Source organism: Bufo gargarizans, chromosome 4 (genome assembly GCF_014858855.1).
Source record: "Bufo gargarizans isolate SCDJY-AF-19 chromosome 4, ASM1485885v1, whole genome shotgun sequence".
Lineage (NCBI taxonomy): Eukaryota > Metazoa > Chordata > Amphibia > Anura > Bufonidae > Bufo > Bufo gargarizans.
Genome location: NC_058083.1, coordinates 226,896,492 through 226,920,736, shown reverse-complemented (window position 1 = coordinate 226,920,736; position 24,245 = coordinate 226,896,492). Strand labels below are relative to the sequence as shown.

Genomic DNA, 24,245 nt, shown 5'->3' with positions numbered 1-24,245 from the left:
ATAATCGCTATAATCACCCTAATCCATCACAAAATGAATTACAGCGGTACAATTTGCTTACAAGCAGCATTTATTGCACATATTATCCTATGTATATCATTACCTTAGAACTTGCATTTTGTTCACAATATCAGATGAACCTTTACAAATAAAATAGAGTGATAGCAGTACGGCTACGCTGGTCACATGACAGCTGTCGCGGCCAAGATTGCAGAACCATGGCAGTGTATCGGTGATCCTGTAGAAATGAATGGGATTGCAGTGGCGGTTGAGCATGTGCTGCGTCTGCAGCTCCTGAATCGCATTTTTTCGATTCAGTGTCGCCAAGTAGCCGTACCCTAAGCTCATGCTTGTTTGAGTGAAAGGAAGTACCCTTTAACACACTTTATAGCCATTTACATGTCTTTTATAAATATTGTCCTGTGTTTCGCTGCTTGTTAAATTCTTATCCAACAGAGAAAACATGACGACAGTACTTTAATGTCTTCCCCATGAAATACAGTGTGACAAATGTGTGCCATGACATGTCACAATAACACAAGAGTCACAGGGTGCTGGGGTCCCTCCCTGAAGGTGGTGCCACGGATGGCTGAGGTGGAGTCCGTTTTAAGGTTCAATATGCCCACACTTTGGTCTCTTCTCAATGTGAAAGGAAAGGCTTTAGGGAGCTCTCTGGTGACAGGTGCAGTCAGGGTGGCAGAGTGTGTGGTGGTGCCAGAGGGCGATCAGTGAACCCTGCCTGCAGCAAGATCACAGCTAAAGACTACATCTGACCTCAAAGGGTAAGCAGCACTGAAACTTTTATTTGCCTTTTTTGTGCCTATTTTACCTTTTTTTTGTGGCTGGCATATGGAACCATTTCTTCTAACACAACAAGCAACTATTAGGAAGCACAAGAATCCCCATAAAATAGTATGTGTACTATGTGGTCACTGACTACCAATTATTGTACTGTGAGGGATACAAACATTGACACTAAGAGGAAACCAAATGTTTGATAAAGGGCACCTTCAAAGTATTCACAGGTCCAGTAACATGTAGACTACTGGGAGCACTTCTTATTCACATTAGTGTCTGACATTGAAAACGTAACTTCTCTGCCTAGAGATAAGAACCGTGCTCTGCGCAGTTAGAGTTTGTCACATCTCTATACTGTGATTTATATTCATTGACTTCTAATTTAGTGAATAATTTAAAAGGTTCTGCTCAGAGATTTTATGTTTACATCTGTAATTGGCAATATTTGGTTAGTTAGAGGATTCTTTGCTTTTCTTCTGAGTAAACAGCATGAAATATCTATTATCTATTCATTTCATATCTATCTATCTTCCATCTATTTTCCATCTATCTATTATCTATTCATTTCATATCCATCTATCTATCTCCTATCTATCTAATATATATCTGTCTATCTCTATTTCATATCTATCTATTTCATATCTATCTATCTTCCATCTATTTTCCATCTATCTATTATCTATCTATCTGTCTATCTATCTCTATTTCATATCTATTTATTTCATATATATCTATCTATGTATCCATTATCTATTTCATATCTATCTATCTATGTATCTATTATCTATTTCATATCTATCTATCTATCCATTATCTATTTCATATCTATCTATCTATCTCCCATATCTATTTATCTATGCATCCATTATCTACTTAATATCTATCTATCTATCTATCTATTTATCTATGTATCCACTATGTATTTCACATCAACCTATGTACTTTATGTCTAAAACATTCCTACGACCACTAGAACTCCTGGGCAGCCCTGGAATGTGTGCCTGTTGAGAAGACTTGAGCTGTGACCTATCTTTGGATGTGCTCTATCTGGGCCCTCTATGCTGCTATTTCTGGAACTGACGCTGATCTCCTGTAACAGATGCAGCTGGTGGAATGTGAAGTAGGGGGGTGAAGTGCAGTTTTGGGAGGTTAGGAAGGATAGCAGGTAGCAGCTGACCCACAGATTTGGCATGGCAGTAACACAACTAGGCCTTTCATGCTCTTACTTCTTAAAGGCAATACACCCAAATACTCTTCCAAGTAGTAGCGTCTAAATTTACACTCCATTTTTCCGTATTATGTACAGTATGTGTTAGGATACGGCCACACTGTCAGATTTCTGTATTCAGTTTTAGAAGCCAAAACCAGGAATGAATTCAAATAAGAGGAGAAATCATATGTGTCCTTTATACTTTCTATCCTTTTATATCCACTCTGATTCCAAAACTGCATGCAGAAACCTGACTGAGTGGCTGTACCCTTATAGTGGACGCTCTGTCATGGTTAGTTTTCCCCATTTTTTAATAATCTAAAGGCTACTGCTCCTGGCCTAGTTAGAAGGATATTTTGTTACAAAAGTCATGTTCAGTAATTGTTAACATGTAAAATCAGTTGATTATGATTTTATAGCAACAATTGAAATTACCATATTTCCACAGAGACAAATTAAGGGGCAAAATATTCTAGGGAGGTTTGTTTCACATCGGGTACTTTCCCTTCTGGGACAGCTGACAGCCGGGCCGGGTCGTGGGACGACATAGACCTAAACATATGCCTCGTTACACAGTTTAAAGAACACATCAACATAACGCATTACAGAGGTGATTTTACGGTATATTGAAATTCAGCACAAGGCACAGACTGGTTACATCAGGTAGACACCATGATCTGCACCTTGTCCTGCAACTGCTTTAAAAATGCAACTCCATTTAGTATTATTCTTTTATATTTACTAGAACACTACTTAGATAAATAGACTGATTTGTGGAATCATGTCAGATACTGTAAGGAGTAGTCCATGCCCTTTTCATAATTCTTTTTAAACCCTTAGTGACCAGTCTTAAAGGGTTATTCCAGCTTTTATGTCTATTTTCAATTTGGCCACTAGAGCACTGATCCTAAAGTAAAAAAAAGTCAGTCACCTGTTCCCCAGTCTGGCTCCTATTAGTCCCTGACCTGTAAACTTCCAGACAGCTAATCACAATTCATCTATTTATCTGTATACTTTGTCTCAAACATTCATACAATTTTCAATTTGGCCAGTGGAGCGCTAATCCTACAGTCAAAAAGCCAGTCACCTGTTCCCCACTGCACCATTTCAGCTCCGAGTGTCTAGTCTGGCCCGTTCCAGTCCCTGACCTGTAAACTTCTGGACAGGGTCACATGCACTTATGTGGCAAATCTCAAAGTGGTATGTCACTCCTTAGGGACACATCACCATTGAGGCAAATATCATCTATCAATTGATCCATCTATTTATCTCTCTACTGTCTCAAATATTCATACAACATTTTTTAATTTGGCCAGTAGAGCACTGATCCTAAAGTTAAACAGTCAGTCACCTGTTTTCTACTGCACCAATCCAGCACCGAGTGTGACTCCTTCTTGTCCCCAACCTTTAAATGGCCTTAGTGGTGACGTGTCCTAAAGTGGCATGTCACTAGCGGTTGAGGATACATCACCGTTAAAGCAGGTGATTGGCCTCAGCACCACATGTGACCCTGCCCAGATGTGTACAGGCCGGAGACCGGACCCTTGGTGCTGGGATGAACCAGCAGGAGAAAATGAGTGACTTTTTTACTTTTGGATGAGCACTGTACTGGCCAAACTGGATACTGACCATAAGCTAGTGTAACCCTTTAATGATTAAGCATTTTTTGGGTTTTCATCCAAGAGTCATATTTTTTTAATTTTCCATAGAAATAACCGTATCCATTTTTTTTTATTTGTAGGGCACAATACAATTCTGAAATGTTTTGTTTTGTGGGTTTTGTTTTAACAACATTCACCGTGTGGTATAAATAGGAAGTCAACGGTATTCTCTGGGTCGATAACAAGTACGGTCAGATAACAAGTACACCCAGATTTTTGTATGTTTTTTCTCTTGATCGAGTTTTATTGTTTTTAGCAGAGTAGTTTGTATTGGCATCATTTTGGGGTGCATACGATTTTGAGTTTTTGGCAAACCCCCCTACTTGTCCAGACCTGTAAAGATGACTTACCTGCATACCGTCACTGGTTACTCACTTCTTCTCCTCCAGGCCTGAGGAGTCCTCTGGGCTCCCTCAATATGAACATCGGTTTTACATTGCCACAGCAGTGACCGGCTCCCCTTACATCATAACAAATCACACGATGCAAGGGGATCCAGTCTCTATCGCAGCCAGTGATTGGCTGTGGCGATGTCAAACCAGATGTTGCCATTGAAGGGGCCCAATGGAGGCCTGGAGGAGAAGGAGCAGGGAGCCAGAGCTGGGAAGCTAGTAAGTCATCTGTCTTTTACAGGTCTAGTCAAGTGGGGGCCCAACCCCCTTCCCCCCCATTCTTTCACATCCTCTTTAAGAACAGCTTTTCTGGCATGATCATTTTGTAGTTCGGGTACTTGGATTTGCGATCATTTGATCACTTACATAATACACTGCACCATATATAGTGTAGTGTATTATGGCTGTACCTAGTATTCTGACAGGCCCTCTGTAACGGATCTCCTGGCACCCCGACTGTGTACCTCCGTTGATGGATGCTCCTAGTGCTTCCCGAGGACTCCAAGCACTCCACTTGACACCTTAAGCACTGCTGACCCCACGAACTGCCGCAGCTTGGTTGGGATCTCTTCGTCTTCTACCCACCCTGGACCTACGACAAGGTTTCCATGTTCCAGTGGGTGACCCTCTCTTCTATCAGAGAGCGATACAGGAACAAGAACAGCTCTTGCAAGAGCTAGGGATTATACTCTGGAGAGTATAATGATTATAGCGATCCCCAGAGTGTAGTTCTCCAATCCCCCAAACATGAGCTCAGACTTCATGAAGGGTAGAACAGGACACTTTAATAAGGCTACATGCCAGCCTTTTATGCAGGTCTTCCAGCAAGGGACACTCCCCATGGGGACCTTGTGGAAGACTGAGACAGTTTTTACATAAACCAATCACATGCAGTTACAGGCAGAAAATGCACACGTGATACAATTAATCAACACAATGGGATAACGTAATCACTCACAGGCAGACAACACCCACCTGTGATACAATTAACCAACACAATGGAATAATGTAATCACTCACAGGCAGAAACTACCCATTTTTCCCTTTGTAGAATAATGAGCTGGGGGGGTCGCCATGGTTCTGGGTCTATAGGAAGGAGGCTAGCACTCAGGCCTCTCCAGCAGCCCCAGTGACGGTTCAGCCCATCACACCCCCTATTAGCTCCTACCTCTGGCAGGGCCTAATAGACTTCCATACATGCCAGACTTTGAGGCCATTGCTAGATGTTTGACTGCCGTGGCAACTCATTGCCATACGAAGATCACATTGGAGGGTTGGAGATGGGGTGAGAGAGGGAACCTCCTCCCACTGAAACCCTATCTGTTAGAGCAGGAACATAGCTGTCGGTAGACCAGAAAACCATGTTGGGCTTATGATGCGTGTTTTATAAAAAAATCATATTAGCAGTTAAATTCTATATTGGTAGTCACTAAGAGCTTAAAGTGTTTACTCTTGGCTCTGTTAACACATAGACCATGGCTTCTGTTTATGACTTAAGCTTTAGCGCTGTGATTTATGTTTTCTAATGAATTTAGACAGACTTTGTTTGACCCTATTGACATTAATGGTAATCATCAGGGTCCAAGCAGAAGAGTGACATATTCTTGTTGTTAAAATACTTATAGGATTGTTTTTCCAGCTCACCTCCTTGGCCTTTGCTCTCCCGTGTGTCCATAAACCTTTGGGTGTATCCCAGTGAAACAGCAGAAAAGTAGAAAAATTGGTTTCGGCACTAAAGTTGTAATCCAATAAAAGCTTCTTCCTTATTGAAACACATATACATCAGCAGACACAACCACGGAGCATGCGGTAATCGTTGACGTGTTTCGGACAATCTGTCCTTAGTAGCAGATTGTCCGAAACATGTCAACAATTACCGCATGCTCCGTGGTTGTGTCTGCTGATGTATATGTGTTTCTATAAAGAAGAAGCTTTATTGGATTACAACTTTAGTGCCGAAACCAATTTTTCTACTTTCCTGTTAAAAATACTGTAAAGGCCCACAGTACCCATGGTAACATAATTTATAAGGCAGAAAAAAGACATATGCCCATCTAGTGTAGCCTGTTACCCTACAACGTTGATCCAGAGGAAGTCACACATGTTCTAAAAAAAAAAAAATTCCCGACTCCAATCAGAAAATCAGAATAACTCCCTGGATCATTGACCCTTCTCCAGAAATCTAATAGCTATAACCTGTAATATTATTACACTCCAGAAATACATCCAGGCCCTTGAACTCTTTCAGTCAATGCACCATCACAACCGGCTCAGGCAGACCCATGAAGGAGCCTTCCAACTCAAATGTGAGCAGACTGTTAACTTGATAAGAGGCCATATAAAGATATTGGTTAGTGGTATGCCGGAAAAAGATAACCCATAATCTTTATGTATATACTGATAAATCAATCAGTTCAGATACTTATAAATCTGCTCTATACGTCCAAACACTTAGCATGCATGCTTAAAAATGTCCTGGGCTGTTAGTGGTAAAGACTAGACTCAGACAATATACTATAACCCCTTAGTCAAGGTACAGTAATACCATATGGGTCTGTACAAGGGTATTACAGTATATAATTACATGAATCATTTTCCATCATGACAAAAATCTGTGATCTTGTCAGATCAGGGACAGTTCTCCTGTTTGTTGCATATAATGACAGAATCTGTCCAAGAAAGGTTTAAAGGGGTTGTCTCATTATGGACAATGAGGACAAAGCTGGCTCCCCATAGAAGTGAATGGAAGCGTACCGCGCATGAGCGGCCCCCGCTCCCATTCATTTCTATGAGACCGACGGAAATAGCCGAGCAAGCGTTCAGCTCTTTACGCCAGCCCCATAGAGAATGAATGGAGGGCGGCTGCACATGCGCAGTGCGTCCTCCTTCACTTTCGAGGCTCTGTTCTTGATATAGGTGCGGGTCAAGAGAATGCCAAGAGTGTGCAAAGCAGTAATCAAAGCAAAAGGTGGCTACTTTGAAGAACCTAGAACATGACATATTTTCAGTTGTTTCGCACTTTTTTGTTATGTATATAATTCTACATGTGTTAATTCATAGTTTTGATGCCTTCAGTGTGAATCTACAATTTTCATAGTCATGAAAATAAAGAAAACTCTTTGAATGAGAAGGTGTGTCCAAACTTTTGGTCTGTACTGTATTGTAGATAGATACAGACAGACAAATATATATGAGATAGATAAATAGATATATTAATATCATAGCCTACACAAAGTTTTTACTTACAAATAAAAGTGGTACATCATGGATTTGTGATATGATTTGTTCTTTCTCATCAATACTGTATGGTAGCTGGTAAATGACTTGATAAATTTGGTAATTACCCATGAAATATGTTGGGATCACTGCTTTAAGAAATAGGACATTAAAAAGTAGTCAGCAAGTTTATGCTCTGCAGTAAATGTCCACATAACTCCGATGGCAGTCATGCTAGAAACATCAGGTTAAAAGTCAAATGATAAAGTTTTGTACTACAGTGGCCATATCCACTTATTACCAAGTGGCAACAATGGAAGTGGAGATTTATACCCTTTCCCTCTTGAGAAATGTTCTTATAGGCATAGTGCAAGAGGCAGCAGCGACCATACAGGAAAGGGCTTCTAGTCTGGTTCTGTTCATTTCTACTGAATGTAGAATATATAGATGTTTTAAGGTCATGCTGTTGATATATATGCTGACCTCATAGCACAGCTATGGGTTATAAGTGGATTTTATGTGCCTTGTACATTCTCTGCTCTGACATATAAATGGTAATGTTATATGGCAATGGACAGCTGGGGTTTAGCCTGTTCCACCTCTTGCTGAAGCTGCAGTCAGTAGAGACATTCAGAGGAAGCGTAATTGGAAAATATAACTTTATTTCATACCTGCTGCTGCAGTGTGTCAGATCTACAGGGGGCTTAGGGTACTTTCACACTAGCGTTAAAGTTTTCCGGTATTGAGTTCTGTCACAGGGGCTCAATACCGGAAAACAATGCTTCAGTTTTATCCTCATGCATTCTGAATGAAGAGCAATCTGTTCAGTATGCATCAGGATGTCTTCAGTTCAGTCACTCTTATGGTATTTTCTCCGGCCAAAATTCCGGAACACTTGCTGGAATGCCAGATCCGGCAGTAATTTCCATTGAAATGTATTAATTGCGGATCCGGTACCAAGTGTTCCGGAAATTCAGATCCGGTTTACCGGTCTGCTCATGCGCAGACCTTTAAAAATGCAAAATAAATAAATACCGGATCCGGTTTTCCAGATGACACTGGAGAGACGGATCCGGTATTTCAATACATTTGTTAGACAGATCCGGATCCAGAAACAAGTGCTATCCGTTTGCATACGGATTTCTAGAGATAGCAGGCAGTTCCGGCAACGGAACTGCCTGCCAGAATCCTATAATGCAAGTGTGAAAGTACCCTTAGCTGCTCATTTTTTCATTATACTATTAATAATAATGGTAATAATATAATATTTATATTTATTGTATCTGTTCTATTTTCTACAATAAATAGGGATATTCCTGAGCATTACATGTGCCCTGTTGTGCTTGCTCACCTCTCCACAAATAACATTATTCATTTTTTTTCAGCTAAATTAGAACATGACATATTCAAGCAGATCGATTCTATCAAATCTATTTGTCTCGATTGCAACAATTTTTCCCTTGCAAGGGACTGTCCCGACAGTTGACGAGGTGCCCACTTCCCACTTGATTGATAGAGCAGGACATTTCACCCAGACCTGAATATCTCGTGCCCGCACCACTGCTCTCAGTGGTGGTGAGAGTGCATAGGCTCTGCTTCTGCTACTGGAGGAGTGACTGCACATGCGCCGCTGCTCTCAGTGTTGGCGAGAGTGCATAGGCTCTGCTTCTGCTACTGGAGGAGTGACTGTACATGCGCCGCTGCTCTCAGTGGTGGTGAGAGTGCATAGGCTCTGCTTCTGCTAACTGGAACAGTGACTGCACATGCGCCGCTGCTCTCAGTGTTGGTGAGAGTGCATAGGCTCTGCTTCTGCTACTGGAGGAGTGACTGTACATGCGCCGCTGCTCTCAGTGGTGGTGAGAGTGCATAGGCTCTGCTTCTGCTACTGAAGGAGTGACTGCACATGCGCCGCTGCTCTCAGTGGTGGTGAGAGTGCATAGGCTCTGCTTCTGCTACTGGAGGAGTGACTGCACATGCGCCGCTGCTCTCAGTGGTGGTGAGAGTGCATAGGCTCTGCTTCTGCTACTGGAGGAGTGACTGCACATGCGCCGCTGCTCTCAGTGGTGGTGAGAGTGCATAGGCTCTGCTTCTGCTACTGGAGGAGTGACTGCACATGCGCCGCTGCTCTCAGTGGTGGTGAGAGTGCATAGGCTCTGCTTCTGCTACTGAAGGAGTGACTGCACATGCGCCGCTGCTCTGTGGTGGTGAGAGTGCATAGGCTCTGCTTCTGCTACTGGAGGAGTGACTGTACATGCGCCGCTGCTCTCAGTGGTGGTGAGAGTGCATAGGCTCTGCTTCTGCTAACTGGAACAGTGACTGCACATGCGCCGCTGCTCTCAGTGGTGGTGAGAGTGCATAGGCTCTGCTTCTGCTACTGAAGGAGTGACTGCACATGCGCCGCTGCTCTGTGGTGGTGAGAGTGCATAGGCTCTGCTTCTGCTACTGGAGGAGTGACTGCACATGCGCCGCTGCTCTCAGTGTTGGCGAGAGTGCATAGGCTCTGCTTCTGCTACTGGAGGAGTGACTGTACATGCGCCGCTGCTCTCAGTGGTGGTGAGAGTGCATAGGCTCTGCTTCTGCTAACTGGAACAGTGACTGCACATGCGCCGCTGCTCTCAGTGTTGGTGAGAGTGCATAGGCTCTGCTTCTGCTACTGGAGGAGTGACTGTACATGCGCCGCTGCTCTCAGTGGTGGTGAGAGTGCATAGGCTCTGCTTCTGCTACTGAAGGAGTGACTGCACATGCGCCGCTGCTCTCAGTGGTGGTGAGAGTGCATAGGCTCTGCTTCTGCTACTGGAGGAGTGACTGCACATGCGCCGCTGCTCTCAGTGGTGGTGAGAGTGCATAGGCTCTGCTTCTGCTACTGGAGGAGTGACTGCACATGCGCCGCTGCTCTCAGTGGTGGTGAGAGTGCATAGGCTCTGCTTCTGCTACTGAAGGAGTGACTGCACATGCGCCGCTGCTCTGTGGTGGTGAGAGTGCATAGGCTCTGCTTCTGCTACTGGAGGAGTGACTGTACATGCGCCGCTGCTCTCAGTGGTGGTGAGAGTGCATAGGCTCTGCTTCTGCTAACTGGAACAGTGACTGCACATGCGCCGCTGCTCTCAGTGGTGGTGAGAGTGCATAGGCTCTGCTTCTGCAAACTGGAACAGTGACTGCACATGCGCTGCTACACATCCCCACTTCGCTGCTCTGGAAGCGGAAGCTGAGCCTCTGCTCCAACATCGGACAACTTGGAGCAGTGGTGCAGGCGCAACATATGCCAGGAGCAGCAGGGTGCCTCATCACCTGTGGGGACAGCCCTCGCAGACGAGACAAATCAAGCTACCTTGTATATGCTATGGTCCCCTACAGTAGTGGGAAGGGGTGGCACAATCAGCCGATCAGGGGGCTTCCATTAATAAGACTGAGTGCTCAGTCAAGTACAGTGTGTATGCTTTTTTGTGGGATCACTGTATTGTACAGTAAAAAAAAAAATAGCTTGCCTATTATACCCTATGGACATGTTTGGTGTATCCATCAGGAGCATTTGCCAATGTATACCCCAAATGTATGAAAAAACATCTAATAAATGGTTGTTCTGTGTCCAAAAGAGCTGATCCCCTTCTATGACACCAATGTTGCTTTAATAGGGCAAATGCAGTGGCATAACCACAAATACCTGGGCCCAACAGCACATTTTTGAATGGGCTACCCCCAAGCAACTTTTTCGCAACCCCCACTCCTGTGGCTAGTAAAACTCGTTCTCTCAGACGAGGCCCGGTAGCCACTCCGTCCATTTCCTATAGTGTCTGTAGGATGTATGTCATTCAATAATACTGTTGAGGGGGCCCTGACAATAAAATCTTTTAGTCCTCCTCCTGGGTGGGCCCCTTCTGAGTTCAGGCCCCAGAGCAGCTGCTTTCCCTGCTTCTCCTATAGCTACGCCCCTGGGCATATGGAAAACAGTTGTACAGATGGGACAGCCATAGACTAAACCATCATTAACTTAAATACAAAGGGACAGACCAACTATTATTTCACACTAGATAGGGATCAATGTGTTAATGTAGAATTGCTTTCAATGTATGAATACAAAGGATTTTGACCCAAAATGTAAACATCAGCCATATTAGTTGACACTTTTAAATTAGCTTCTCAGAAATTGATGATTAACCATCATCTTGTCAGCATGTTCAATCGACAACAAAAAGACAATTTATCAAAACGCAACAGTAATTCAACAATGACAACCAACCTGACTGTACTTCCTGTTGTTAATTCTGCAAAATATGGTGGTGGCAGCAAAGTCCAAAAATGATAATAAGTCTGAAAGTAAAACAAAAATAATCACCAAACACTGACCTCTGATTTACTAATTTATGGCCATTTTTATGTTTTGGGTGGAAATCCTTTTTAAAGGGGTTGTCTGGGAGTTAAAAAATTATGATCAAATTAAGAGCATGAAGTGTTACGAAATAAAAGAAACTACCATTACTCACCTGTTTCTGATTTCCTGATGTTTAGCATAAGATATCAGGGAACTACAATACATTGACAGTAACTCTGTGTCGTAATTGCAGTATTTTGAATTACACGTTTCCAGTCACCACTCCTTTGCCAGCAAGTTACAGATTGATTTATAGCATTTTATTCCCTGTGTCCCAAATGCATGTTGTACAAAACCATAAACTGTGCCAGTATGTAAAACCTATAGGCAGCTGCAAGTGTTTTTTTAGCATGGAGAAAAGGACAGAGAGTGCAGAACACAAATGAGGCTAAGCTGCAACCGACAGAGCAACTGGATGACTGCCCCTTCATTTTTATGATCATACGGATTCTCGCTGGTGAAAGCCCCACCCGTCGCACACTGCTGACATATCCTAAGGATATACTATCAGTGTTAAACCTTAGAAATGGACTTTTAAACTTTTATAGTCTTGCAAGTCACAACATTTAAAGGGAACCTGTCATCAACTTTATGCTGACCGCACTGAGGGCAGCATAAAATGGTGACAGAAATGCTGATCTCAGCGGTGTGTCACTAATAAGCTAAAAGTAAGTGGTTGCTGAGAACCAGCATCATAATCATTGCAGACAGGGCCTTAAAAAGAGTCAGGGCCACCTGAGAAGAGTCCTGGTTATACATAATCTCCTGCTCTCCTCGCCCACCTGCTGATGACTGGCAGTTCTCTACTAGAGAGAAAGGGAGAAAACTAGGTAGAAGGCTGTCAGTCATCAGCAGGTGGGCAGGAGAGCAGGGATTCATGACTAACCTTCTTCTCAGGTGGCCGGGACTCTTTTCCAGGGCTGGGCTGCAATGATTGTGAGGTTGGTCCTCGGCAACCACTTACTTTTAACTTATAAATGACAGACTGCTGAAATCAACTCACCTGTCTCTACTTTATACTGCCATTAGTATGGACAGCATAAAGTTGATGACAGGTTCCCTTTAAAAAAAATTGGTAGTCATGAAGTACATGTCAGTACATCAGTACGTGGGCATGGGAGCAAAGGTAAGGGATAAATCTGTAAGAAAACTCTGATGTCTGCTGATATCACACTGAATGATATGGACTACAGCACTAAAACCTATACTTTCAGGGACTCCAAATTAAGAAACTCCAGATTATTAATTAACCCAATAACCACTGGAATCCACAAACTGAGGCATAAATGAATGGAAACAGGGCTCCAAGTCCTTAAATGCCAAGGCCTGGGACAAGTGGACACCAAGGGCTGAGCCACACTGCCTCTAGACTCCAGGGACTGGAGCATTTATAGGGGTTATCCCATGACTAATGTAAAAAATAAAAATCAATCTCTTTCTAACAAAGCTGGAACCAGCCCTGTACCTTATATGGATCCAGAGATCTCCCCATTCATTGATATGCTAGATTTATATGAAGCTGGCAGCTGAAGGGGAGTGTCTTTTCTGCTGCAGCTCAGGGGGTGTGTCTCAGCTCTCCCTATCACAACTCAGGAGGCAGCTGAAGGATGAAACTGAGCATGTGCGGCCATCTCAGGGAGCAGGTCAAAGAAAATGATAGAGAACAAACTGCAGGTGGCGCTATACAGATAGATTTTATTGAATAACTTAGTGGCTATGCTAAATTTTTAATTACATGCAATTTCTAAAGTAGTCAGATCCAGGTGTTGGTTTGAAAACTGTAGAATATTTTTCATGGGACAACCCCTTTAACCAGAAAATATCAGTTATTTCCCTAATGTATCCTTGCACATAAATTTCGGAAAGTGAAGATGATTCTGGGTGACTGCATCAGTGGCATATTCACATTTCTGTAATATTTTCCAAATGTCATAAAATCTAATCTCTCGCAAGAGCATTTAAGCACAGCCTTATTAGGTTAATTTCAAATGATCATGTCTACTGTGGAAAACACTCTCTATGTGTTAACATTAAACTCAATGGGGAAACTGTTGGTGAGTTTTGAATGTGGATATCGCAGCTGAAAATGCTAGTTTTCTGCTGCTGAATCAGTGGCAGATTAGTGGCAGATTTTAGCCATGTTAGCATGAAATGATGCTCCCACATAGAGCCTGTTTTCCACAGTGGGCATGTGGGAAATTAGCCTTAATCTGAACTTTTGAGTGAAATCTGTTTCTATTCACCTGGATTTTGTATCCATTACCTGTAAATAAAGAGGACCTTTCACTAGTTTAAAAAGTAAAAACTAACTATATCAGTGGGCAGAGCCGCTCCCAGGGGTCCCCCTGCACTTACTATTATGTCTGGGCGCCGCTCCGTTCGACCGGTATAGGCGCCGGTGTCTGCAGCTCCTTCTTTTGTACTGGGCAGAGTTTTTGTATTAGGGTTGTCCCTTGCTGCAGCGCTGGCCAGTCGTAGCGCACAGCTCGGGCTATGAGCTGTGCGCTACTATTGGCCAGCGCTGCAGCAAGGGACAACTCTAATACAAAAACTCCGCCCAGTACAAAAGAAGGAGCTGCAGACAGGGCGCCGCTCTGCCCACTGATATAGTTAGTTTTCACTTTTTAAACTAGTGAAAGGTCCTCTTTAAATATTTGGGTCTAATGCTAATATTCTGGTGGAATATTTGGAGGATACGTTTTCTATTTTAGTGCATGAAACCAGGGCCAATTCTAACTCTTCTGCTGCCTGAGGCAAAAATTTAAATGGCACCCCCCTCCCATTAAAAAATAGTATGAAAGCCAAGTAGCCACCTAACTCCGAGACTGTCCTGTCAGATCTGGGGCGGTACAAGTACAGATAATGTTATTGATCACCTGCAGTCCTACGTAACACCACAGGTAACACAGTGATAAATCTCTGAGTACAAATACTATAGTAGATGTTACCTGCAGTCCTATGTAACAGCACAGATAATACAGTGATGGCTATCTGAGTGCAGAAAATGCAGTAGTGTTTCCTGCAGTCCTATGTAAAAGCACAGATAACACTAATGTAGATCATGTGGTAGTGTTACCTGCAGTCCTATGTAAAACCACAGATAACACTAGTGCTGATAATGGGGTAGTGTTACCTGCAGTCCTATGTAAAACCACAGATAACACTAGTGTAGTTACCTATGTCCTCAGTGTGCCTCCCTGTGCCTCCATGGTGGACTCCATGGTGGTGGCGCTGCCTCCTCTTCTTTCTTCTTGCCCCGCACAGAAAGTCCCGATGCAGTTGCGTCAAGACATAGGAACACTGTGACACAGTGACAGACACACACAAGGACAGGCACACAGAGGGACAGACACACACAGGAACAGACACATCTGTGCCCCTTTCACAGTGGTAATACTCTCTCTGTGCCCCCTTCACAGTATCAATGCCCATTGTGCCACCTTCACAGTAGTAATGCACATTGTGCCACCTTTACAGTAGTAATGCCCACTCTATGCCCCCATAATAGTTATACCCTTCTTGTGCCCCCTTCACATTAGCAATGCATTCTGGGTCCCTTTCACAGTAGAAATGCCGATTGTGCCCCCTTCATAGTAGTAATTATCACTGTGCCCCTTCACAGTAGTAATGCCCTTTGTGCCCTTTCACAGTAGTAATGCCCATTGTGCCCCCTTCGCAGTAGTAATGTCCATTGTGCCCCCTTCATAGTAATAATGCCCATTGTGCCCTCTTCATAGTAATAATGCCTATTGTGCCCCTTCACAGTAGTAAAGCCCTCTGTGTCCCCTTTATAGTAGTAATGCCCTCTGCGCCCCCTTTATAGTAGTAATGCCCTCTGTGCACTTTTATAGTAGTATTAGCCCCTATGCCCCCTTTATAGTAGCAATGCCCTCTGTGCCCCCCTTTGTAGTAGCAATGCCCTCTGTGCCCCCTTTATAGTAGCAATGCCCTCTGTGGTCCCTGTATGGTAATAATGCCTTCTGTGCCCCCTGTATAGTAGTAATGCGCTCTGTGCCCTGTTTAAAGTAGGAAAGCCCTCTGTGCCCCCTTCATAGAAGTAATGCCCTCTATGCCCCTTTATAGCAGTAATGCCCTCTGTGCCCCTTTATAGTAGCAATGTCCTCTGTGCCCCCCTTATGGTAACAATGCCCACTTTGCCCCCGTTATGGTAGTAATGTCCACTGTGCCCCCTTTGTAGTATTATTGCCCTCTCCTCTGTCCCCCTTTATAGTAGAAATGCCATCTGTGTCTTCTCTGTGTTAAAAAAAACAACACAGTACCTACTCACCTTGTCCCGTTCCTGAAGCTCACAGTCCTCTCTCCCCTGCAGACACAGATCGCTCGGCAGGACTGTGCAGGTGGAGCTTATGCAAATTCCTGGGCTGCAGGCTCCTCCCACACAAGCCAGCAGCACGATCTCTGCCTGCAGGCTGAATAGTGGAGCAGGGAGAAGTCTTCCTGCTTCCCCATTTAGTGTGTTGCCGGCCTGAAGGAGGGAAGGAGCTCCCTGCACTTCAGGAGGGAGGGAGTCAGGGGAATGCGCAGCTCAAAGGGAACACTGGCAGCATCCACCAGCAGTGTTTAACTGCTGTGTAGATGCCGCCCCTTCAGAAATACAGAAAACTGCCGCCTGAGATGAGATTCTCATCTCGCCTCATGGCAGAAATGGCCCTGCATTAAACCATGTATACAAGTGATATTACACATGCAATCTCATAATAGTTGTTTTAGCGTGAATTTGAAGATTTGAGAATAATTAGGCTTACACAGGCTAAGTGATAAAAAAATATTTACTAAGTGTGATGAAATATATAAAACAGAATAAATTATAATTGCCTTGCCTACACAATAAGGGAATTCTCATCACCATGCTACCCATGTAGCACATGGCCAATGCCCCATGGCAATACAAGAGAGGGATAGTGACCTATAACATCCTACCTGGATGATTTTCTCAGTGGTGCCGAGTTCTTTGTCTTTGTGCAAAAAGGTTTATAACTCTCTGCCCCTCCTACTAATGATGTCCAATGTGCAGTACACATGTCCAAAAAGTTAACCACTCTGGAATGTGACCTTCATAGCACAAAGAGGGTTTGTATATGTTATCTAACTATCCCTAACTCACTACATTACAAGGTATATAGAAGGTAATATGATAATTAAAGGCGGAGGAACCAATCAGTACTTATTTATGTCAAATGTCATTATTTCTTGTCAAATATTCTTACAACATAGTAGTCAAAACAGAAGATCGCAAAAATTTTGGCAAGGCTTACATTTGGTTTTACATTTTTTGCTTAATTATCAAATTATCCAACCTACATTAAATAGAATATAATTAAGTTTAATTTTTTTTTCTTCATTTAGATTTTGCCTTAAATTATTAATTATTATTAATTGTTATCTTACAGAAAGGTCTTGGCTGTGATTCCTGTATTGCAGTCATGGCACCAAAAAAGAAGAATGTCAAGAAAAGTAAATCAGATATTAATGAGATGACAATCATCGTTGAAGACGGTCCTTTGAGTAAACTAAATGGGCTTAGTGGCTTAATTGATGGAGGAAATGGCTTTAGTTACATCTCTACAGAGGTTTCTGACTCATCATATGGATCTAATCTCATGGAAGGGTTAAGCAGAATGAGACAAGACAGTTTCCTGTGTGATCTTACCATTGGTACCAAAACAAAATCATTCATGGCCCACAAGGTTGTGATGGCATCCTGCAGTGAATACTTCTACAACATTCTGAAGAAAGATCCTTCCACTCAGCAAGTTGATCTGAATGATATATCTCCTCTAGGTCTAGCTACAGTAATAACCTATGCCTACACTGGCAAAATTACTCTGTCTTTGTACACAATCGGTAGTACTATATCTTCAGCCGTCTTCCTTCAGATAAATGCCCTTGTGAACATGTGCTGTAACTTTTTGATGCAAGAAATTAATGTTGAAAACTGCATGTATGTTGCTAATATTGCAGAAACCTATGGACTTAAAAGTACAAAAGAAGCTGCACAAAAATTCATTAGAGACAACTTCATTGAGTTCTCTGAAACCGATCAGTTCCTAAAGCTTACATTTGATCAAATAAATGAACTTCTTATAGATGATGAGTTGCAGTTACCATCTGAAATTGTTGCCTTCCAGATTGCAATAAAATGGTTAGATCACGATGAAAAGAGAATCAAGTATGCCTCAAGTCTTATAGGCAATATTAGATTTGGCACAATATCAGCTCAAGACTTGGTTAACTATGTCCAATCAGTGCCAAGAATGATGCAAGATACAGAATGCCATAGGCTTCTGGTTGAAGCCATGAATTACCATCTGCTTCCCTATCATCAAAACACCTTACAATCAAGAAGAACAAAAATACGTGGAGGAACAAGAGTTCTTGTAACTGTAGGTGGCCGACCAGCATTGACAGAAAAATCTCTTAGCAGGGAGATTTTGCACAGGGATCCTGAGAATGGATGGAAAAGGCTCACTGAGCTGCCAGCTAAGAGTTTTAATCAGTGCGTCACAGTGATGGATGGATTTCTCTACATTGCTGGTGGTGAAGACCAGAATGATGCCAGGAACCAAGCAAAACATGCAGTCAGCAATTTCTGCAGGTAATCTTTTATTCTAACAAGTAAAGCTAGCAAGCAGCGAGAGGTTCTGATATTATGTTTTGCCCTGGAGATTGCGTGTCAGTTCTATTTCTTCCCACACTTTTTGTGGTCTAAATACCTATCTATCCCTCCGTCTATCTCTCTATCTATGCATCTATCTGTTATAACATAATTTAAATAGCACTACACTTGGATATCAATCGCATCAATTAATATTTTATGTAATTTAAATTAAATTTTGTGGGGGTGGTACTGTTTTTATGTTATATTAATTATATACATTTTTTATTCTTTTACTTATGTATTTTTAGATATGATCCACGTTTTAACGCATGGATTCACCTTGCAAACATGACTCAGAAGCGTACTCATTTTAGCTTGAATGTTTTCAACGGTCTCCTTTATGCAATTGGTGGTCGCAATTCTGAAGGTTCCCTAGCTTCACTTGAGTGTTATGTGCCTTCAACTAACCAGTGGCAGTTAAAGGCACCACTGGAGGTTGCAAGGTGCTGCCATTCCAGCTCTCTCATTGATGGTAAGCTCTTGGTCGTAGGTGGATACATTAATAATGCATACTCTCGCTCTGTTTGTATGTATGACCCAAGTAATGATAGCTGGCATGATAAGGCAAGTCTGAGTACACCAAGAGGATGGCATTGCTCTGTTACACTTGGTGACAGAGTGTATGTGATGGGTGGCAGTCAACTTGGTGGCCGTGGTGAGAGAGTTGACGTCCTTCCTGTTGAATGCTTTAATCCTCACACTGGCCAGTGGAGCTATGTTGCCCCTCTGCAGAATGGAGTGAGCACTGCGGGTGCTTCCACACTACATGGCAAAATCTATTTGGTGGGCGGCTGGAATGAAGTGGAAAAGAAGTACAAGAAATGTATTCAGGCCTACAACCCTGATCTTAATGAATGGACTGATGAAGATGAATTACCAGAGGCAACAGTAGGAGTATCTTGCTGTACAATCACCATGCCAAATTTGAAAACACGGGAGTCCAGAGCAAGCTCGGTTTCTTCAGTGCCTGTCAGTATATAAGTGTTTTCTACTGACAGTGATACATTAAAAGAATCCAATGCTTCTACTATAGCACATTGCTTCTCAGGCATCAGGCCAATGTAAAAAAAAAAAAAAAGAAAAAAAAGTTGTAATTTTACTACCTGATAAGTTGTCTCAGCTGACCCATTTATATTATTTGGTGCATGGAATGTCAAATGGAACATGATGTAGACGAAACACTATTTGTATGTGAAAGGAACTATTCAATTATTCATCAGACAATGTATCCATCAACTTTAATATTGCTTTGGAAATTGGAGGTTGATGCATGGCATTATAATAATTTGCCCATAAGGCATTGTAGCAAGCCTTTTCTATTTACAATGAAGATTACAGACATGGAATAAATAAGTTAAACCAATATTTCATGATAATGCAACTGCTAGTTAGATCAAGGTTAATAAGATGGTGTAAGCCATTTTGGGGCATGAAAAGTGATTGTTGTTTTTGTACATTAGTATCGTTGGTGTATGACATGAAATGAATGTTTTCTGGATGATTTTATGTGTTAACAATAATCTTAAAATGAAAGGGCATTTTAAATATTAGTGGCTTAAAGGACATTGGATTTCTAGGTGTATAATACTAATAAAAAGGAGTATTGTAGTGAAAAGATTATATTATTGTAGTGTAACTACACAGAAGGAAATTGCCCTTAACTTTTGTATAAAATATTAATCTATTGTGATGTAATAACCAAGTTGGAAGATGATTTTTAGCCATATTTATGTTGCTTATTACATCATTTTAGTACTTTTATTCCACTAATTAGAATTTTTGGAGCTTGATGCAACCATAAATTATAGGCAGCTAATTATAATCAATGTCCAAACCTCAATGGTGTCAAGCCTATGGAGTCAAAGCACAATCTTTCACAACTCCATACTATACTTACCGAGGTTCAGGTACACAGATACTGTATATGGAGAGTATCCTTCACACACTTTAATGCTGCAATCATCCCCTGGCCTATAGCCCCTGTTGTCACTACCTATTTTATTTCCTAGATCTAAAGGGTCAAATACTAATATATAGGTTTTACCGTAACAACCCCTCCCCAGAGCCAATGCATTCACTAGTGACCTATAAGTTCACTCCATGACAAAAGCAGTTCTAGGGTGTGAAGACTGCACCAAACATCTCCCCATATTACAGCTCTCTGGACACTTGTGACTTTGACTTCAGTGGAATGGGATATTGTTATTGAAAGTTATTGCTCACTGTATTGCAAGCATGTGAAAAGCTACATGTGGAAAACTTAGGAGGTGCTTGAGTTTACGTGCTTGAGTGGGGCCACACAACAGTTTACTGCACAGCAAGAGGCCAGGGAGCCACTGTGCAGGAAATCAGAGGGATGCAGTACAACATTAGAGCTGTGGCCCCTTCATTCTCAGGATCGGTGAGGGTCTGTTCTAGTATTATTCCATCACTTTAGAACATTTGGAAAATTTGCTTTGTTTTTTTTAGGACTTAACCTTTATGTTAATTATGTAATAAACAATTAGTCACTGAGTAAAAATGAATAAATACTTCTGTAAGCTTCATGGTAAATAAAACTGTCATTGCTTGCATTGCTTTTCCAAATTTAATGAAACAACCGATGATTTGCAAAGCAATATATTTGCTGGTATGTACTTAAAAAAGAAAGATAGAAACATGTACTCATAATGCAGACATTACATTCTCAGGACTTTGGTTTCAGTGCTTAATAGAATTGCAAACAGGCTGAAAACGTAATAAAATTTGTACTTGGCTATGCAGTTTTCATAAAGTACACCGATGAAAGGTGGTAATGTAACATAAAAATTATAAATTGAAATCCCCAAAACAGCTTACAAGATCATGAAAATACAGAATGCAATTTCAATGTTATGATAAACACGGTGACAAATGTACCAAAAAACTGAATATTTATTATTTTTCACTATATATCACATAAATTGGCTGTGAAAAATGGTTCTACAGAATCCTTACCAAGAAGAAAAGCAGATGTTTCTGCATATTACATGCTTTCACTAAAGGTAAAACAAGAAAACAGAGGTTTAATCTTGAGGTTTGCTTTTTTTTTTTATTCATAATTTAAGGGCATATTAACACAACCACATTTTCAGCCCAGGCTACATTTATGTATTTATATATTTATTTATTTTAAATAAAAATAGTTCTCGAAGGGCAGGTTTTCCTACTTTCCTTTAGTCAACTTTTTTCTTATTTTTGGAAAGAAATATGCAGATGTAACATGGATTGAAAACATAGCTATGTAAATATGCCTTTAAGGACACATTTGGCCTTGCCTGATGCAGTTTTTTTGTGTTAAGTAGCTATTTATTAAACATACAAACTAAAGTATCCCACATCAATGTGAACAATATCCACTTACTTTGATGGTACCAATCCCGAAAGGGGTTTTCCTACCAATAACATTTATCAACTATCGACAGTTAGTCGGTGCTAAATGTCAGGTTGCAGGGGGCCTTACTTCTTGGAACCCCACCAGTCACTAGTATGGGGCATTCCAGTTGCCTGTTCCTAGTTACCAGCACAGGAGTTGTAACAAGTGGCACTTGAGTATGCTCACTACAGCTCCACACAAATGTATAGAAAAAATACCCTTACACAGCATTTTCCTAAAATTAGAACATTTCTTGGAAATGTAATTCCAGAGTCATCCAAATAAAATTTTCATTCAGAGGCATCAGAGGTATTTTGATTGCTACAGAGGGAACAGATGTTGAATCACAACCACTTCATTTTCCACAGCCCCTTAATGGGCATAATATGACTGTACATGACAATGAAAAGCCTATAGGCACTGCGATATGTTACACTAATGGTTGTTACTAGGGATGCGCGAATAGACTTTGGATGAAACATCCAATGTCGATTTGCATAGAGTGAGCGATCCGTACAGTATTAGAATGAGCCAAAGTTATTACTTTGCGAAGTTTCACAGGACTTTGTGTAATAACTTCATAAATTAATTTCTACTGTTAAGAACCCTTTACTGAAATCGATTTCAGTTCCAAGTGGTACCTTGGAACCGAACCAGAGTTCAGTAAATGTTTTTTTACAGTAGAAATACATTTCTGAAGTTATTACCCGAAGTCTAGCGAGACTTCACAAAGTAATAACTTCCGCTCATAGGAGCCAATACAGTCTAATACTGTACTGAGCGCTAGCTCCGTACCGTATTCTAACAAAGTTTTACGAAATTCGACTTTGGATGTTTGGTCCTAAGTCGATTAGTTCATCCCTAGTTACCCAGCATCTATTACCTGTCTAGGAGTCTAAGATAACGCATACATAACTATGAAGTATATGAGGAAACTATACAAGAGAATAATTTTTTCAATTCAGAGGTATGCTCTTTAAGACTCATATATATACACGTACAATCATTGGAATAAACCAAAACAGTCATTTTGTGCCATAAACTCAGTTTCTTTAATTCCCTGTTTGTATTAAGCATGTTTGATTAGAGGGTCAAGGGATGTATTAACTTTCAGTAATTGAAATCAATGTTCCTATAATGAACATCTTAGGTTACATTGGAATTGGATTACTTAAAGGGGTTTTTCCAGAAGTACATAATAAATTATCTATCCTCAGTATAGGTCATCAATATTAGATCGGTGTGGCGCTGACTCCCAGCACCCCTATCGACCATGTGTTTGAAGAGCCGCAGCACTCTGGTAAGTGAGGCTGACTTATCCTAGGCCGGTGACGTCACATTCATCTGTAATAAGGCCTATGTGGAGCTGAGTCTCATTAAAGTGAATGGGCCTGGGCTGCAATATCAAGGACAACCACTATATAATGCATGGTGCTGTGCTTGGTATGTTGTGAGGGGGCCGCGGCGCTCACCATTGCGCTGCAGTCTCTTCAAACAACTGATCGTGGCAATGCTGAGTGTCCGACCCCCACTATTCAGATGATAGTGATCTGTTCTCAGGTAGGTTATCAATATTGTACTCCTGGAAAACCCCTTTAAAGGAGTTGGGAATAGAAAAGTGGTTAAGGAAGCATTAAGCAGCCATTCATGGATTGGGCTGTGTAACTAGTAGGAGAAGTAGGAACACTACCGATGAGCAGAAGTGTTCACTCTCACCGACATAGATCTGTGTGACAACCTGATCCTGTCCGCCCATGCAGCACATAGAGAGCATTGCATGGCTGCCCTAGCTAAATGTCCATATCTGCAATGTTAAAATGCGTATCAACTCTGTCCATACTTTAATGATAAAGAAAATTAAATTCATTCAGGGACTCTTGCCTACAATGAAATATACAGATTGGAACTGGTTATTAGTGATTGACAAGTGAATCAAATTGTTATGTGTTCAAGTTTATTAATTGGGAGTTAAAGGGGTTGTCTCATCATGGACAATGGGGGCATATCGCTAGGATATGCCCCTATTGTCTTATAGGTGCAGGTCCCGCCGCTGGGACCCGCACCTATATCGAGAACGGAGCCCCGCAAGTGAAGGAGGAGCATATCCTAGTGATAGGCCCCCATTGTCTATCATGAGACAACCCTGTTAAAGGAACAAATCTTATAGTATATAAAAGTTGACATCACAAGGCTTCTTTCACGCTTATAGTAAATTGACTCTAAACACAATATAATAAACAGTCTACACATCTTCATATTGCCTGCCCATTTAGCATTGGCAGCTCACTGTCATTTCTAAGAGTGTGCAATCTGCAACTACATTAGCGCTTTGGGCATATACTGTACTCTAGGATAGTTTAGGTGACACTGTAAATTGAAAACGTACCGTATATTATTTATGGTTTTCTGTGAAATTAAAGGGGTTGTCCCGTAAAAAAATATTTAGCATTTTTTAACCCAGCACCTAGATCTGAATACTTTCGTAATTGCATGTCATTAATAACTTAGCAGAGTCACTAAGTTATT

General features: G+C 41.6%; 1 protein-coding gene across 1 annotated transcript; it reads left to right on the top strand.

Moving 5' to 3' along the window:
• Nucleotides 1-642: 642 nt before the first annotated feature.
• On the top strand, nt 643-23,972 carry KLHL31 (kelch like family member 31). The gene is made up of 3 exons (XM_044291492.1): nt 643-782; nt 17,058-18,262; nt 18,574-23,972. Exons 2-3 carry the CDS (start codon nt 17,091-17,093, stop codon nt 19,304-19,306), a joined length of 1,905 nt encoding a protein of 634 aa, XP_044147427.1. The 5' UTR covers nt 643-782; nt 17,058-17,090; the 3' UTR covers nt 19,307-23,972.
• Nucleotides 23,973-24,245: the final 273 nt, after the last annotated feature.

Excerpts from the sequence above, each read along its gene's own strand:
- KLHL31 (XM_044291492.1), top strand. The coding sequence starts at position 17,091 with ATGGCACCAAAAAAGAAGAATGTCAAGAAAAGTAAATCAGATATTAAT. Across the intron at positions 18,263-18,573 it reads GCAGTCAGCAATTTCTGCAG|ATATGATCCACGTTTTAACG; the intron begins GTAATCTTTTAT and ends ATGTATTTTTAG.